This window comes from Chenopodium quinoa, unplaced genomic scaffold (genome assembly GCF_001683475.1).
Source record: "Chenopodium quinoa cultivar QQ74 unplaced genomic scaffold, ASM168347v1, whole genome shotgun sequence".
In the NCBI taxonomy this organism is placed as follows: domain Eukaryota; kingdom Viridiplantae; phylum Streptophyta; class Magnoliopsida; order Caryophyllales; family Amaranthaceae; genus Chenopodium; species Chenopodium quinoa.
Window position 1 is genome coordinate 4,268,867 of NW_018744239.1, and position 17,407 is coordinate 4,286,273.

The 17,407-nt window shown below is 35.8% G+C and overlaps 1 protein-coding gene and 1 long non-coding RNA gene across 2 annotated transcripts; both read right to left on the reverse strand.

Annotated features, from left to right (window-relative positions):
- Positions 1–1,261: 1,261 nt before the first annotated feature.
- Positions 1,262–1,756, reverse strand: LOC110694282. The gene is made up of 2 exons (XM_021871461.1): positions 1,680–1,756; positions 1,262–1,595 (listed from the first exon to the last, which is right to left on the reverse strand). Exons 1-2 carry the CDS (start codon positions 1,754–1,756, stop codon positions 1,262–1,264), a joined length of 411 nt encoding a protein of 136 aa, XP_021727153.1.
- Positions 1,757–13,421: 11,665 nt separating this feature from the next.
- LOC110694224 lies at positions 13,422–16,215 on the reverse strand. Its single transcript, XR_002505800.1, has 2 exons — positions 15,452–16,215; positions 13,422–14,040 (listed from the first exon to the last, which is right to left on the reverse strand). It is a non-coding gene; the product is annotated as an uncharacterized LOC110694224 (long non-coding RNA).
- Positions 16,216–17,407: the final 1,192 nt, after the last annotated feature.

Sequence of the window (17,407 nt, forward strand, 5' to 3'; positions counted from 1 at the left end):
TTCGTTCTCGAACTTTAAAGAGAGCAAGGCTCACAGAAAAAAGATAAGTTAGACATTCTACCCTCCTTTAAGAGTTTCAGCCTCGAAACTCAGTGTACCTGCTCAAAAAGTTCTAGGTAGCGCTTTTTCATATCATGTTCAGCTTCCCAAGTTGCTTCTTCAAAATTCTGATTATCCATAGCACTTTAACTAACTTTACCGCCTTGTTTCGAGTATTTCTCGTTTTGGTATCAAGAATTTTCACTCGGCATTCTTCGAAAGTTAAGGTCTCATCTATCTCAATAGTCTTGGGTTGGATAACATGGGTAGGGTCATGAACATACTTTCGGAGTTGAGAAACATGAAAAACATTGTGAACATAGGCTAACTCCATGAGGAAGGCTAGTTAATATGCCACCTCTCCAACTCTCTTCAATACCTCATATGGCCCAATGTATCTAGGATTCAACTTCCCTTTCCTACCAAACCGCATGACTCCCTTGGTAGGTGAAACCTTAAGTAAAGCCTTTTCCTCGACTTCAAATTCCACTATTCTCGTATTTTGGTCTGCTTATGATTATTGTCGATCTTGAGCTACCTTCATAATCGCCTGGATAAGCCTAACTTGCTTCGTTGTTTCTTCAATCAATTTTGGCCCCAAGGTCAAAGACTCACTAATATCACTCCAACACAAGGGACTTATACATTTCCTTCCATACAACGCTTCATAAGGTGCCATTCCTACGCTCATGATAGCTATTATTATATGAGAATTCAATCATAGGTAATCTTTCGTCCCATAATCCACCAAAGTCTATCACACAAGCTCTTAACATGTCCTCCAATTGTCTGAATTGTTCTCTCTGTTTTTCCATCTGTAGTAGGGTGAAACGTTGTGCTAAACTTCAGAATAGTGCCAAATGCTTGTTGAAAAATTCCCAGAACTTTGACAAAAATCTTGGATCTCTATCTAAAATGATGTCTTTCGCAACTCCATGTAGCCTCATAATTTCTTTCACATAGGCATCTGCCAACTGATTCATATTCCAAGTGTCCTTCATTGCTATGAATCTTTCTGTTTTCATTGAACGATCAACTATGACCCAAATAACATTCTTTGCTGCCCTTGTAAGCGGTAATCCCATCACAAAGCCCATAGAGATAGACTCCCACTTCCATCTTGGCACATCTAAAGATTGCATTTTCCCTCCGGGTCTCATATGTTGTATCTTCACTTTCTGACATGTCAGACACTTTGTCACAAAATCGACTACTTCATGCTTCATGTTCGGCCACCAAAATGTTGCTTAAGATCATTATAGATCTTATATCCTCCCGGGTGTACAGAGTACGGAGTGTTGTGAGCTTCTTCTAAAATCTTCCTTTTGAGATCTTTATCCTTATGAATACACCATATCCCTTTGTATTTCAGTGTCCCACTATTATTAATGTCAAACTCAGTTGTTGCTCCTTCTTCTTTCATCTTCCTTACCTTGGTCAACCACTCATCCGACATTTGCTTCTCACGAATCTCATCATATATGGTAGGTTTGACTGACATTGTATTCAACTGAGCGTTCGCTTGCCCATACTCCATCACTTCCAAGTTCAACTTCCTAAATTCATCACAAAGTTCCTTGGCTAAAACCATCAAGTTCACTGTATGAATTGCATGTCTTCCTACTCAAAGCATTAGCTACCTTGTTCGTTTTCCTTCGCGATATAGAATCTCTGGGGTATAATCGGTTAGCACCTCAAGCCATATCCTTTGCCTCATGTTCAAATGACTTTGTGTGAATATGTATTTAAAACTCTTATGGTCCATATACACATTACATCTCACACCATACAAGTAGTGTCTCTAAATCTTGAGAGCAAACACTACAACTTCTAGCTCCAAGTCATGAGTGGGGTAATTCTGTTCATGCTGCTTAAGCTGCCTTGATGCATAAGCTACAACCTTCCTATGTTGCATAAGTACACACCCCAAGCCATTCTTAGATGCGTCACTATAGACTTCAAACCCTTTAGTCCCTGATGGTAAGGTTAAGATTGGTGCCGAGGTGAGTCTTCGCTTCAATTCTTGAAAAGATTTCTCACACTTCTCATCCCACTAGAACTCAGTAGTTTTCTTCATCAAATTTGTTAAGGGTTGAGCTATCCTCGAAAAGTCTTGCACAAATCTCCTATAGTATCCAGCAAGCCGTAAGAAACTCCTCACTTCGGTCACACTTGTTGGTCTTGGCCAATTAGAGGCTGCCCGAATCTTAAATGGGTTCACTGCAACTCCTTCCTTTGAGATCACATGGCCAAGAAATGCTACCTTATCTAGCCAAAATTCACATTTTGAAAATTTGGCATATAACTTCTTTTCTCTAAGAATCTCCAACACTTTTCTTAGATGTCCTTCATGCTCTTCTCTATCCCTCGAGTACACCAAAATATCATCTAGAAAACCACAACAAACTTGTCCAAATATGGCTGAAAAGTTCTATTCATGAGGTCCATAAAAGTTGTCTGCATATTAGTGAGTCCAAAAGGCATAACGGTGATTTCATAATGGCCATATCTTGTGCAAAAGGCTGTCTTTGGTATATCTTCCTCAGCAGTCCTCAACTGATGATATCTTGACCTCAAGTCAATCTTTGAAAAGATCCCAACACCTTTAAGCTGATCAAACAAGTCCTTAATCCTGGGCAATGGATATTTGTTCTTTGTAGTAACATTATTCAATTCTCGGTAGTCAATACACAACCTTAAGGTTCCGTCCTTCTTCCTCACAAACAAAACCGGTGCTCCCCACTGTGAAACACTTGGCCTAATATAACCCTTCTCCAGCAACTCCTCCAACTGTACCTTTAACTCCTTCAGCTTTGATGGTGCTATTCTATATGGTGCCTTAGAAATAGCTCCAGTCCCAAGCACTAAGTCTATTTTGAAGTCCATCTCCCTAATTGGTGGCATCCCTGGGATCTCATCTGGAAACACATCTTGGAATTATCTCATTATTGGAACGTGATCTACGGACTTCTCTTTCTACACTCACATCTTGCACATGGCATAAATAAATAGGGTATCCCTTTCGGATACAAGAATAAAAAGTCATGGCTGACACAATACTAATTCTTGGTTTTGACACAACTTCCTGACAAGAGATTCTATTCCCCCTTGGCCCCCTAAGAGACACCTTTTGGGTATGATACTCAATTCTAGCCTTGTACTTGCTAAGCCAATCCATTCCCAATATAACATCAAAGTCAGTTAAGTCAAACTGAATAAAGTTTACAAGCAACTCAGTTCCAACAATATTAACCAGAATGTCTTGGTATATGGAGTTACAAGGAACTACCTCCCCAGAAGGAATTGTACTGTTATGTTGGTTTGATACAAAGATGAAGGTTTTAAGGCATGTTTATTCACAAAAGTAGTGGCTACAAAAGAATGAGATGTGATGAGTCTATTTTATATATATTTTTATTCCCCGTCCCACGATCATATTTGTGATTATTTGAGCTCTGCGAAGCTATTTTTATTACTAATATACGTTTTCTAGTGTTTTTGTAGAGTTGGTATTATTTTGTAGGAATTTGCTGAGTTAGGAAAATTTTCGATCTTATTAGACCACTACGAAGATGTTAGAGTCGGATCGTATTTTATGACCGTATATTTGAAGCCCAAGATTGAGCTAATTAAATTTGGTTCAGTGATTAAGGGCTCGGTTCGTTTGGAATACTAATTTTGTTGGTAGTGTAATACTTGAATATGGAGAAGAAGGAATTACAGCCCAAAGGAGAAGAGCCTAATAATTAAATCAGATTTGAAGATCACTCAAATGGGCGGATATCAGGGCTAGGCTACATCAACTATTGAGCTTGTGCATTCTTAGGCCCGGTTGCTTGCTCCTGTTGCTCATGATTGATGAATGTCGTTTTAAGAGTAGTAATATTAGTTTTAGTGGGAGTAGTATTTGACTTCCTCTAAAGTTCCTCTTCATTGTTTTATACAAACAATAGTAGTACGTAGGTCTAGAGGGGGTAGTATTAGTTTTAGTTTAGTTTTTTTCATTAGTTTAGCTGTTCATTTATTGCTTTAGTATTAAAATACTTCTGTTTACTTTTGTTTAATTTATCGTTTTCATGTTTAGTCTTTTATTATTATGTCTATTATACTTTATTTAATTGTTTTATTTAATTGCTTATTGTTTTTAACCATGCTTAATTTATTTGCTTTGCTTAGCTTAGATTTAAATATGTGTGAGTAGTTTTATTTCTAGGGTAGTGGGGATCCATAAATAATATGAAGGGGTAGTTTATTATTGTTGATTGTCAATGCTTGATTGATTTCCTATTGATTGATTTAATTCTATGCAATTAGATTAGACCTTTAATTGTATGAGTTATGCAATATTGATTCGAGATTCGAGAGATGAGAATTGATGTTTAGGTCTTATTTCAATAGGCATATTAATTTATAAATGGTTAAGTCACGATTCAAGAGATGCGATTTAATACCGGTAGATTAAGTCTGTGATTATAATACGTAAGTCAAGATGCCCCAGAATCAAAAAGTAAGTAAGCAGGTTTTGAGTTCACGAGAAAAAGTACCCGTCACAACGTTGACATTAGAGTCAATCTCGCTCTGGTTCATGACATAGATTCTTCCATTACTGGTCCTACCATTGCCATTGTGGTTGCTTCCTTGATAAGTCTATTTTTTATATATATTTATTCCCCATCCCAATGGTCATAATTGTGTTTATTTGAGCTCTACAGAGCTACTTTTGTTACTAATATGCGTTTTCTAGTGTTTTCGTAGATTTGGAATATTTTATAGGAAATTGCGGATTTTGAGCATTAACCTGGATTTATTGTAGCCACTACAAGCATTGGGGTAAGGTCGCATTTATATGACCACATTCCAAAGCCCGGGACCGGTTGGAGTCATCAAATCGGTGATTAAGGGCCCGGCAAAGAAGAAGAGTCCGGGGCAATGGACCATATATTCAGAACCCTAAGAGGAAATGCGAATTGGGCTAAGAAACGACCCAATTGAAGAAGTCCAAGCTTGCCCAAGAGCGAGCTCGGTAGGGCGAGCCCTCGCCCGGAAGGGAGAGGAAGAAGGAAGAGAATAGTTGCTCGCCCGAAGGCGCGCCCGGCAGGGCAAGCCCTCGCCCGAAGGCGCGCCCGGCCGAGCGAGATGCCGCCCGACCGGGCGCGTGTTTCTGAAGGAGTTTAAAGATATAATTTGTTTTATCTTTTTAGTTTAAGTATAAATACGTTTTATTTTAGGAAGTGAAGCACGTTTTTCACTCTCTTTACTAAAACTACGGATTATTATTAGTTTAAGCTTTTGTTAATACTCTTACTTTCTCTCTCTCTCTCTACACTTTCTCTCTCTACATTCTTGAGTTTTATGCAATTTATTATTTCCATTAATTTTGGTAACGATTTCTTCCCTCTTTACATTCAATAATTTAATTGCTTTGATTTAATTATCCTTTCTTTAATTGCTTTGCCTAGTTTAATTTTGATTATGAGTGAGTAGATTTATTTCTAGGGTTTGTGGGGATCCATGAGTAATACGAAGGGGTAATTTATTATTGTTGATTATTGATGATTGATTAATTTCCTATTGATTGATTTAAATACTATGCAATTAGATTTGGCCAGGTTCAATTGTATGAGTTATGCAATATTGATTCGAGATTCGAGAAATGAGAATTGATGTTTAGGCTTAGTTTCAATAGGCATGTTAATCTATAAATGGTTAGGTCAAGATTCGAGAGATGCGATTTAATACCGGTAGATTAATCATGTGATTATAATACGTAGCGACAGCCCTTTATAATTTGGTTAATTTATGCATTAAATGATTGATTGTCATTTTTACCCCGGAGTATTATTTATTGGTGAACCTATATCCTAGATCTTTTATTATTGATTGTTCCCTCGTTTAATTTGCTTAGTTTAATTATTAGTATAATTCACACATTACAAATTGGTTACTCTATAATTTAGATTATAATAATTAATTAGGAGTAAGAGAACATTGTTTACCTGTGGATTCGACCCTACTTCCCTATCTACTTTAGTTAGAGGACTTAGGAATTACTTTTGATTAGGTGATATGACTAGATCCTATCAAAATTTGGCGCCATTGCTGGGGTAACGGTTTTATTTTTATTTCTGATTATTTTTGTAGTCCAAATTATTTTCTTTCGTCTTAGAGAACGCAAGTTCTTTGGGACAGTTTCTCATACTTGTTTGTTTAGTTCTATGTTTATGCCCAGGAGTTCTAGATCATGTTACATTCCGTTTGACCCTGAAATTGAACGTTCTTTTCATAGACAGAAGAACCTTTTTAGACAGGTACGAGCTACTTCTGAGGGTATTATACCTTTGGAACCACCATCTGACTCTAGTGATACAGAAGTTTATTCAGAACTAGAAGCAGAGATGACGCACCAACCACCTCGAAAGCTAAGCGATTATTCGTAGCTGTCCCTGGCAGATTTCCCACATTTTGCTCCTACACCCAAGCGCGAGGGAGCACAGTTCGAGATTAAACCCCAATTTATCACCATGATCGAGAGAAAGAAATTTAGCGGAGCTAAGGGTGAAGATCCAAATCTTCACTTCTTGGATTTTTGCCAATATTACAATACTATTAGGCAAGCTGGGGTTATGTAGGACCAAATCAGGGAGATTCTTTTTCCCTTTTCTTTGTGTGGTAAAGCTAAATTGTGGTACAATGGTTTGAATAGAACTGCACTTGGTATTTCTAACTAGGATACTCTTGCTTTGAATTTCTATAATAAATATTACCCTGCAGAGAGGATAACTTTACTAAGGAGTTCAATCCAAAATTTTGCCCAAGAAGCTGATGAAAGTCCATATGAAGCTTGGGAAAGGTTTAAGGATTTGCAGAGAGAGTTCTCCATCATGGTTTGGCGCAGTGGCAGATAATCCAAGCCTTCTACAACGGGCTTGGAAATACATCTAGATCAATACTTGACTCAGCAGCCAATGGGAGATTTATGAATCTCCAAGTAGACTTAGCAGGAACAGTTATTTAAGAGATGGCAATTCATAATTCCCAATACGGGAATCCAAGAGGCTTTGCAAACAAGGGGAAACATAATGTCGATTCAGTATCCTTTTTGCAAGCTCAATTAACCTCTATTTGCCAAAAATTAGATAATATTAGTACTGCTATTCCTACTTCCGTAGCTAATGTTTCTGCTGTTAATAATAATATTAATGATGCTTTTTGTGAAAATTGTGGAATTGTAGGACATTGGGAACAAGATTGTAGGAGTTCCATGGAGCAAGTTAATGCCTTCCAAACCTATAGGCAAAATAACTCATACTCCAACACTTATAATCCTGGTCTCCGAGACCATCCAAATCTTTCCTACTGGAGTACCAATGTGCTAAACCCTCCATATCCACAACAACCACAACAACAAGCACCACAACAAACACAGCAAAAATATTATCAACCTCCCAACCAAAGGGCCCAACCACAAAATCCACCTCCATCCACTGACCTGCCTTGTCAGAAATTAGAACTATGTTAGCAAGTATGCAAAAACATATGCAGAGTAGGGATGCACAAATTGATTCACTTTTAGCCCATAATAAAAGCGTGGACAATCAAATTGCGCAAATTTCCTCTGCTCTACAAACTCGCCAGCAGGGAGCCCTACCATCGCAGCCGGTGCAACCTACAGATCACGTGAATGTAATTACGCTGAGAAGTGGTTCAAAATACGATGGGCCTTCTATGCCCAAAGATGATGAACCTATCATTACAAAAATTGTTAATCCTGATTCTATTACACCAAATATTGTTGTTACTAACCCTGCAGGGCTCTAGAATAAAACTTACTCCTCTGATAATAAATTGCAGGGTAAAACTCAAGACAAGAGTGGAGATGTGCAGAAACCAGTTATCAAACTACTATTCCCAAATAGACATTTTAAAAGTAAGTTGGATAAGCAGTTTGGTAAGTTTCTGGAGGTTGTCAAGAATTTGCAGGTAACAGTTCCTTTCACAGAATTAATTACTCAAGTTCCTGCATATTCTAAATTCATGAAAGAAATCTTGACCAGAAAAAGATATATTAGTGAGGTAGAGATAGTTGTTTTTACCGAGGAATGTAGTGCTATACTACAGAATAAATCTCCACCTAAGCTAAAAGATCCGGGTAGTTTTTCTATCCCTTGTCACATTGGAAATTTGATGATAGATAAAGCTCTATGTGATTTGGGTGCTAGTGTAAGTGTTATGCCATTATCTGTGAGCTCTAAATTAAATATGGGTAAATTAAAAGCTACTAATATTACTCTGCAAATGGCTGATAGTTCTCTTAAATATCCTTTCGGTGTTTTAGAGGACGTACCTTTTAGAGTAGGTAAATTTTATATACCTGTTGATTTTATTGTTCTTGATATGGAGGAAGATTTGCAAATTCCATTTATATTGGGTAGACCGTTCCTTCATACTGTAGGGGCAATATTAGATGTGAAAAGTGGTAAACTTACGTTATGTGTAGGGGATGAAAATATTTTTTTTAATCTACATAATGCCCCTAAAAGCCCCATGTTGGAAGAAAAGTGCTATAGTATTGATGTGGTCGATGTATATAATTTTTCTAATAAGCCTCAAGCTCTCGTTAGAGATCCCTTGGAGGCGGTATTTTGTGTTACATCCTCCACAGGAAAAGCCACTACATGGAAGGATGAAGTGAATGCTATAGAAAGGGCTATAAATTGTGTGGGGTTTGGGTTTGAAAATGAACAAGTGGAGAAAAAGGAACAAATTGAGAAAAATTGGACTTAAAATGCTGTAGGGCGCCCAACCGGGCGCGAGAGGAAGTCCGTATACGAGCAATCTCGCCCGATCGGGCGCAAGAGAAAAGAGGATTTTCGCCCAAAATTCTCCCAAAGGTCGAAAAAAGTGTTAAACTCGCCCGAAGGCGCGCCCGGCCGAGCGAGCACTCGCCCGACCGGGCATGAGAGCGCGACAGCAAAACTGGCCAACTTCAAAACACCATAACTTTTGCGTTTCTTTACGGAATTTTGCGTGTGACCTATCGTTGAAAAGCTCTTCAAGTCTAATTTCCAATTAAATTGGAATCACTTAGTTATCATTTGTATAAAAAAAGTAATGATCGAAATAGTGAAACTGACTCGTTTTTACCTATTCTCTTACTAACATTTTGTTTCTTTCTTGTCCAGAATTGTACCAAGGTGATGCATTGAAATGCTTGGGATGGTGGTGGATACAATTTTAATGATGAGGGGTAGTCGCATGGGTTACTTTCTTTCCTTTGAGCCAATGAGGACATTGTCTGGTTTGGCTTGGGGGGAATTTCTTGTATATATAGGTTTTCTTTCTTTCCTTTTTATTTTTATTTTCTTTGGTGTGCTTAGTTTAGTTTTTCTTTTAATTCTTTATAGTTTAGACTTTATTGCTTTTCAAAAAAATTAAAAAATACAAAAATACGATCCAATGAATGACAAATCATGCTTTCCTGTGCCCCATACATGTAAATTGTTTTGATTCTTGGTATATGATGATAAGTATTGCGGATAGGTTAGTCATGATTTGATGTTCGATTGCTTGGATGCCCTAACATGAGTCAATTTTGCCCAACTCCTTGTGAATATAGTGCTTGACTAGTTGATTTGGTTAGAAATGCGTGTTAGTTCCTGGTATATCAATGAACTTGAGTATTGGTTTATAACTTTGATTAATGTTTGTATGACTCACTATTATGCACATTAAGGAGGACGAAGGCATTTGTTCTTGTAGGTGGCCTTTAGAATTATTAGATACATTTGTTCCCTTCTTGCTACCCATGTTATTGCTTGTGCCCTTTCATTGTTTATTTAGCTATATTACAAGCCTATTTAAGCCCCACTGGTTACTAGTCCCAAGCTTGGCTTGGGGGAGCTAATAGTGAGTGAGGTGAGGGAGTTGTAGTGTGCACTTTTGCACAATGTGGGTGAATTTGAGAAGTTGTATAGTTGTTCTTATTTTTATGGATTGGAATAAATATTGAGAAAAAAAAAAGTGTTCAAAAGTGAAAAAATTCGAAGTGAGATTAAAAAAAAAAAAAAGAGCAAAAGAAAAAAATTGTTTCAATGCTCAAATGTTCTAAGTGAAGGTTGATCAAAAGAAAGAAAAAAAAAAGATAAAAGAGAAAAAAGTAAGCAGGTTTTGAGTCAAGATGCCCCAGAATCAAAAAGTAAGTAAGCAAGTTTTGAGTTCACGAGAAAAAGTACCCGTCACAACGTTGTCATTAGAGTCAATCTCGCTCTGGTTCATGACATAGATTCTTCCATTACTGGTCCTACCATTGCCATTGTGGTTGCTTCCTTGATAAGACTATTATATATATATATTTATTCCTCGTCCCAATGGTTATAATTGTGTTTATTTGAGCTCTACAGAGCTACTTTTGTTACTAATATGTGTTTTCTAGTGTTTTCGTAGATTTTGAATATTTTATAGGAAATTGCGGATTTTGAGCATTAACCTGGATTTATTGTAGCCACTACGAGCATTGGGGTAAGGTCACATTTATATGACCACATTCCAAAGCCCGGGACCGGTTGGAGTCATCAAATCGGTGATTAAGGGCCCGGCAAAGAAGAAGAGTCCGGGGCAATGGACCATATATTCAGAACCCTAAGAGGAAATGCGAATTGGGCTAAGAAACGACCCAATTGAAGAAGTCCAAGCTTGCCCAAGAGCGAGCTCGGCAGGGCGAGCCCTCGCCCGGAAGGGAGAGGAAGAAGGAAGAGAATAGTTGCTCGCCCGAAGGCGCGCCCGGCAGGGCAAGCCCTCGCCCGAAGGCGCGCCCGGCCGAGCGAGATGCCGCCCGACCGGGCGCGTGTTTCTGAAGGAGTTTAAAGATATAATTTGTTTTATCTTTTTAGTTTAAGTATAAATACGTTTTATTTTAGGAAGTGAAGAACGTTTTTCACTCTCTTTACTAAAATTACGGATTATTGTTAGTTTAAGCTTTTGTTAATACTCTTACTTTCTCTCTCTCTCTACACTTTCTCTCTCTACATTCTTGAGTTTTATGCAATTTATTATTTCCATTAATTTTGGTAACGATTTCTTCCCTCTTTACATTCAATAATTTAATTGCTTTGATTTAATTATGCTTTCTTTAATTGCTTTGCCTAGTTTAATTTTGATTATGAGTGAGTAGATTTATTTCTAGGGTTTGTGGGGATCCATGAGTAATACGAAGGGGTAATTTATTATTGTTGATTATTGATGATTGATTAATTTCCTATTGATTGATTTAAATACTATGCAATTAGATTTGGCCAGGTTCAATTGTATGAGTTATGCAATATTGATTCGAGATTCGAGAAATGAGAATTGATGTTTAGGCTTAGTTTCAATAGGCATGTTAATCTATAAATGGTTAGGTCAAGATTCGAGAGATGCGATTTAATACCGGTAGATTAATCATGTGATTATAATACGTAGCGACAGCCCTTTATAATTTGGTTAATTTATGCATTAAATGATTGATTGTCATTTTTACCCCGGAGTATTATTTATTGGTGAACCTATATCCTAGATCTTTTATTATTGATTGTTCCCTCGTTTAATTTGCTTAGTTTAATTATTAGTATAATTCACACATTACAAATTGGTTACTCTATAATTTAGATTATAATAATTAATTAGGAGTAAGAGAAAATTGTTTACCTGTGGATTCGACCCTACTTCCCTATCTACTTTAGTTAGAGGACTTAGGAATTACTTTTGATTAGGTGATACGATTAGATCCTATCATTCCTCCAGCATTGTTGTTGTTGTTTTGGCCATTCCCTCCTTAAGCAATGCCATTTCGGCCCTGAGAATTGTTGTTATTGAAGTGGTTGTTGTAGTTTGAGTTCCTCCCATAACCTCCCCCATTATTGCCATTGTTGTTACCTTCCCCATTCTAAGCTTGATTTTTGCCACTCTGCTTCTTTGGGAACTCAAATTTCTCGTGACCAACCTCCCCGCATTCAAAGCAAGTAAGAAAATCTCCATTGCAGCTGCGTCTCGGATGACTCTTGTCACATTTACGACATGGTCGATTGCGAGATCCTTGCTGATTTTGTTGTCCCTGGCCTCGGTGGTTATTTCTTCAATTGTTGTCGTTACGGCCTCCCTGTTGACCATTTCCACCATTCCCATTGTTAATACCCCCGAGGCGTGGTCTCTTGTCATATCCTTGATGGTTTGAGGAGCTCTTACAATTCCCCTTCCTCTTATGCCTATCCTTGACCTCCTACTCACGTTTTAAAATCCTTTAGATATTGCAAGATCTATCATAGGCCTCCTTATAGGTAGAAACAGTACCAGCCCTAATTACCTTCTTTTGGATCCTAAAAGTTAATCCATCTTCAAACTTCTGAGCCTTGGATCTCTCATCAGGCACTACATTAGGAGAAAACCTAACATACTCATTAAATTTCTTAGCATATTCCTGCACACTCATACCAACAGTTTGGTTAAACCTACTTAACTCACTCTACTTCTGTCTCTTGATATGCTCAGGAAAGAAACAATCCCTGATTGCTTTCTTAAAAGCCTCCTAGTTAAAGTTTTGTTGAGCTCTTATAGTGGCTCCTTCTTTTTCCCACCAAATATTAGTAGCCTCACGTAAATAGAAAGTGGCTTGGTCCACCTTCTGAGCATAAAAGGTACCAGCAGCAGTAAAAACCTTGTCAAAGTCACGTACCCAGTACTCAACCAACATGGGATCTTCCTTCCCCATGAATAGTGGAGGTTTCAATGCAGCAAGTTTCTTAGCCATGACAGCTTGAGGGACGTTGTCATTGTTGTTGTTGTTGTTGTTATTGTTCAGCTGGTTTTGCAACAACATTCCAAGGTTCTGGTTCATCTGCTCAAGATCTCTCAACCTAGCAGCAAGTTGCTCAGGAGTCTCAGCCATTTGTGCAATTCTTCTCCTACGAGACCTAGTGTAAACATTGTTATTTTGCATACACAATCTGCACAATTTCAACACTAGTGTTACCACCATACACATTTTAACACAATTTATTTAGATCGTGTAAATTACAATTAAAATTAACAACCACTACACATTCTTTCATGTAACACATCATTAGTACATATAAACATTAAGCAATTTATTAAATCTCAATAACATTCATAATCGGCCAATTTCCAAACCAAATAATGCATGATCAACTTAGCATTAGACTATAAATTCGCATTGCTTTTGTGATCCCACTATAATCCAACCAATTCAAGTCATTACTATACTTGACTAATGTAAGCACAAGAAATAAGAGTTTTGCTTTATGAAATGATACTACTTTTTTGCGTTTATTAGTAAACATAAAATGGCAAAGTATATATGTCGAAAATTATTTTATTGCAAAACCAAGAGAGAATGAAAATCTTCTTTAAAATAACACACTAGTGCTAATTAGTTCAATAAACTACTAGTTACAAATAAACCAAAACTATACTATAGTTTCTAATCATAAGAAACTAGATTTTATTTGTAAAAGTAGTATAAAAGTTTTAACTAAATAAGCTAAACGCAACTTAAAAATTTTCAACCATCATTTTCCCCCTGACTCTCACATTTTCCTGGGGCTCATCCTCGTCATCATCATCCAAGTTATAGTCAAATTCCCGCTTGGCTCCCATCATCGCCTTCTCAAGGTATTCCACAGTAAGGATCCATTTTCCATTATAATAGTATTTATTATTTGGTTCACCGTCAATGTATAAATCAACATATTTCTTCTTAAGTTGAGCAAAGGGTTCCCTTTCAAGTAGCGTGCATAAAAAAATTTGAGATCGTCTCTCCAGAGTAAGGTAATTGGATTCGCCATCAAGTACATTGTAATGAAAATGTTCAATGTAAAGATTCAAATGGTAGACATAACATCGAATGTCTTCGTTGTACTTCATACGAATCCTATAGAGAGAATCAGGTAATACAATTGTACTCTTCCTAGCAACCGACTTTCTTGTAGTTTTACACGCTCGTGCCATAGTCTAAGAAAAGAAAATGAATGAACACATCATAAGTACCTCGTAAAAGAACTATAAAACACATAGATCCCTTATCGTAATTCCCACACTCACGACTTTCCTAAGCTTAAATCAATTTACAAACTTATATACAAGTTTTAAACCTAAGCCTTTAATTTAATCCATTTTAGTCCCTAAATTTTGAAAAATCTTAGCTTGGCTCTGCATACCAATTTGTACCACCCCCAAAATTCGAGTTTTTAAACAATAAGAGTAACCTTTTTAACTTTCAAAACCCAACCATCGAACCTTAGGAGTGTTACCGCTACACTTATTATCCGTAGAAAACAAGTGCAAATTAAAGCAAAACAAAAATACAATTTAATATACTAAGTGGTCTAAATGGCGGCAAAATTAAAATAGTCATTACATCCAAATTGTTAAATATTTTAAATAAAGTAAGTAAAAGGAAAATAAATAAGTTCGGAAATAAACTAAATTGTCTTAGCTACGTGATTATTCTAACGTCTCCTCACACGTAACCGAATACTCTCTTACCAACCTACAAAATAAATCAGAAACAAGAAAAGAGAGAAAACTCCCAAACTCAGATAAACTAAGTAATTCCAACTCCATCCCGTAAAATAAATAATTTTAATTCGAAAATATTTTATACATAATACAGTTACATAGACATTAATTATAATACTAAACCAATATCAAATTATCACATAATACTTTATTACTATAGTTAAGAAAGGAAAAGAGAATGCCAGTAAGCCGGGACTAATCCCTGTCACCACCTACTTTACAGAGGATCGCGCGTAACCCCAAATGGCCATAAAATAAAACATAATGTCCCTAGTTTGCACACCCCTCAATCCCTCACTAATACCCATTGATTAGGAGGAAGACTAAACATCAATCTACGTTAATTTAAACCAACTAGTAGCAACCATAACTACAAGTGGGTAACCTGTTCTTCACCCTTTCGGGTTTCATTTCCCTTCTTAATTGCAATGTACATTTTAATAGATTAAATTGTGCGATCACATTGCACACAAGTATTGCAAATCAATTTAATCCCAAGTAACAATATTTCAATTTCAGTATTATTAGAACATAGTCATTCTAAATGACATACTAATTACAACTCGTTTTCTAATAGGCCTTGGAGACCATCAATTAAATATAATCAATCATCCAATTCCCAAGATTTTAATTATTTTAAAAATTCATACGATACCAATTAATCAAATTTTCGAAAATACTTATACTAGTACACAAAGTATAGAATACTAGTATAAAATATGATTCCATAGTATCATACGATAATACACTCATCACATATAATTATATAAGCACATAGTTGGCACAAAATATTTCAAAACAATTTCCTAACGGTTATCTAAAGATGATGGATATTGAAAATTACCTTGATCGTGCGTAAATCTCAAGGTAAGTAACCTCCGAAACGTTCACCTAATAGCCTCCGTCTACAAATAAATAGATGATAAAACTAAATTAGTCTGACTTGTATAGCTAATAGTCTAATACGAAGTTAGTAGTAGTACAAGGGAAAAGAAAAAAGAACTCTTATATGTCAACTGTGTTGGTGAGAAAAAAATTTAGAAGTATAGAGTATTGATTAATCTAGTAGCCCATTATCTACAACATCTTTCTCCTTTTGGTCTGCAATTTCCACGCACCAAACTCCATAGTTTTCCTTCTTTAAAATAAATTTCAATGATGTCTACTTTTTGGCAGAAGAAAACAACGCCTTCTCTTAATGAAATTCTAGTTCGTTAATTACAACAAGAGGCAAAAGTTTAAAGAAATTGAGTGGGTAAGACAAGAAATCATGAAAAGGTTTAATGATTAGTGTTTCAAATTAAGAAAACCATCGCTTACCGACAAAAGACTAGTCGGGAATGACGACTTGGTAAATTGAATGAGATGGGTATTGTATCAGCTTTAGGATTTAGGTGTATATATAACTTAGAAAGCTTAGGTTGAATTTCTCTAGAATATTTCGAAGATAAGACTTAATTCAAATTGAGGTTGTTGCTAGCTCTTATCCAAAATGTCAGTTTAATGTAATTTTTTATTAATTTTTTTTTCTGTTTTCAAAATTAGTTTATGGAAATTATCGAAAATCATTTTTTTTGTTTAAATTCAAAAATAGAATATAATAATAATTACAAAATTTATTAAATTTGAAAATAATTATAAAAAAATGAATACTAGAAATTCATTTACTAAAAAAAAAATTGGGGTATTACACCGTCAATTTTTTTTTTAGATTATATTGTTTTCTAAGAGGAAAAATTGTAATTAAATCAATAACTTTTTAAATAAAAATTGGTATGTCCATATATGTTGATATAATTACGAAAATGAGATGCCGACTAAGCATATTTGTTGATTTATTTACAATGTATCATTTGGTTATCAATGTAATAAAATGAGATTTTCTCTGTTTTTTTTTTTTCACCTTTTGGGACTTGGGGTTAACATGATTATTTAACTTAATATAATAATATCAACACATCGGGGCAATGTTAGTCCCCTTGCACACAATATGAAAAAGTCAAGTACAATTTAAGGAAAGTACCAACCACCTAACCCACTTATTGTTTGCTATTGATGATTTTTGAAGGGTTTTTTTTTTTTTTTTCCTAAATGGATTTGAGTCTTACTATAGAAATTGGTGGTTAATGATAAGAGATGGATCGCTCAATTATATAACTATTGACTTTATAATGGATGCATTTTATCTAGAGGGAGATTAAGTTTGATAGTGCTGGTGGAAGATTAGGGAGATAATGGAGAAGCATAGGAAAAGAATTTGAAGGAGAAAGAAAATGAGAAAAAATAATTTATGGAGTATAATATATATATTTTTTTTCAATAATTTATGGAGTAGAATTTGAAGGAGAGAGAAAATGAGAAAAAAAATATTAGGTTAATCTCAGAGATTATTTTGTTGTGTATCTTAGTGGCGTATTCATAAATATTTGAACATTTAGCATTGTCACGTCAATTATTTTGTTTTAATTGTAATTTTAAAAAAAAGCTTGTCTAAAGTAACGACTTTAGACGGTGTTTTAACGAAGATGGCATAAATCTCTGAGTGTTCTCCAACCTTGAAAGTTAGTAATTGCTAGATCTAAGCTTTTTTTTTTTTATATGATTAATGCTTGAAGGGCTTTTAGGAGACTATCTTTTTTCTATATAGGGGATTATCTTTTTAAGCTGACTTTTTAGGGGACTTTCTTTTATAACCAAGGGTCTATCTTTTTAAACTCACCTACAATTAAAACTCTCTCCTCTCTCATCCTTTCTCTCTCCAAAACCCTAACCTCCATTGTTGAATTTTGAAGGGGCTTCC

Excerpts from the sequence above, each read along its gene's own strand:
- LOC110694282 (XM_021871461.1), bottom strand. The coding sequence starts at position 1,756 with ATGAGGCAAAGGATATGGCTTGAGGTGCTAACCGATTATACCCCAGAG. Across the intron at positions 1,596-1,679 it reads CGCGAAGGAAAACGAACAAG|GAAGTTGAACTTGGAAGTGA; the intron begins GTAGCTAATGCT and ends TGATGAATTTAG.